The sequence below is a fragment of the Asparagus officinalis genome, chromosome 8, assembly GCF_001876935.1.
Source record: "Asparagus officinalis chromosome 8, Aspof.V1, whole genome shotgun sequence".
In the NCBI taxonomy this organism is placed as follows: Eukaryota; Viridiplantae; Streptophyta; class Magnoliopsida; order Asparagales; family Asparagaceae; genus Asparagus; species Asparagus officinalis.
The window spans coordinates 29156723-29157479 of NC_033801.1; the positions used below are offsets into that span (position 1 = coordinate 29156723).

Sequence of the window (757 nt, forward strand, 5' to 3'; positions counted from 1 at the left end):
TCCCGCCGTACTGGGGTATCCCGAAGTTCCCGATCGCGCTGTCGTGCTTCCCCCTCAGCTCGTTCGGTGACGTCACCATCAAGCTGTTCTTCTCCACCACGAACCTCGCCGAGATCGGGCCGAGGAGCAGCAGTGCTAGGGCGAGGCCTGCTAAAAGGCCCGGCGATCTAGCCATCGCGTCGTCCGGTGTGGGACTAATCGCTGTTGCGTGTTGATGGGAGGAGTGGAGACCAGAGGGGGTGGGGGAGGGGACTGGAGAAAGACCAGAGTCTTTCTATTGTTGGGAAAGAGGTCCTAGATTTGTTGGGGCTGGAAGGGAAATAATTGTGGCAATTAATGGGGACATTAGCTAATCCGACCACGTCTTTAATTGATGGTGGGGCCTGTTACCCGTGAGAGGGTGAGTTTGTCGTCCGTTGGCGGAGGGGTAGGTGTTTTGGGTCTCTACTGTCGGTTTGGGCATTCGGGTACGAGTGGTTGGCGGGTTTATTACAGGGATTTGGAAACTGCATGTTTTATGCGTGGAAGGTTAACGAAAGGTGTGCGTTTTTCTGAAAAAACAATAAAATGGAATGAATTTTGACAGGACAAATTTTCAAAACCGACCCTTTTGGGTTTTTAATTGCAAAAAACGACCGGTTTTGAAAATATTTACAAAAACCGACCTATTTAGCTGAAAACAGGTCGGTTTTTTTAAATTTTTTTGGGAAACTTCACGGGAGTTGAACTCCCGTGAAGTTTTTCTCATAACAAAACT

At 49.0% G+C, this 757-nt stretch overlaps 1 protein-coding gene across 1 annotated transcript in view; it reads right to left on the reverse strand.

Moving 5' to 3' along the window:
* Positions 1-300, reverse strand: part of LOC109822772 (vacuolar-sorting receptor 3-like) — a 17952-nt gene extending 17652 nt beyond the window's left edge. Inside the window, exon 1 of the mRNA XM_020389016.1 lies at positions 1-300. This exon is cut by the window's left edge and continues 108 nt beyond it. Coding sequence (XP_020244605.1) covers positions 1-175 — 175 coding nt within the window. The 5' untranslated portion in view covers positions 176-300.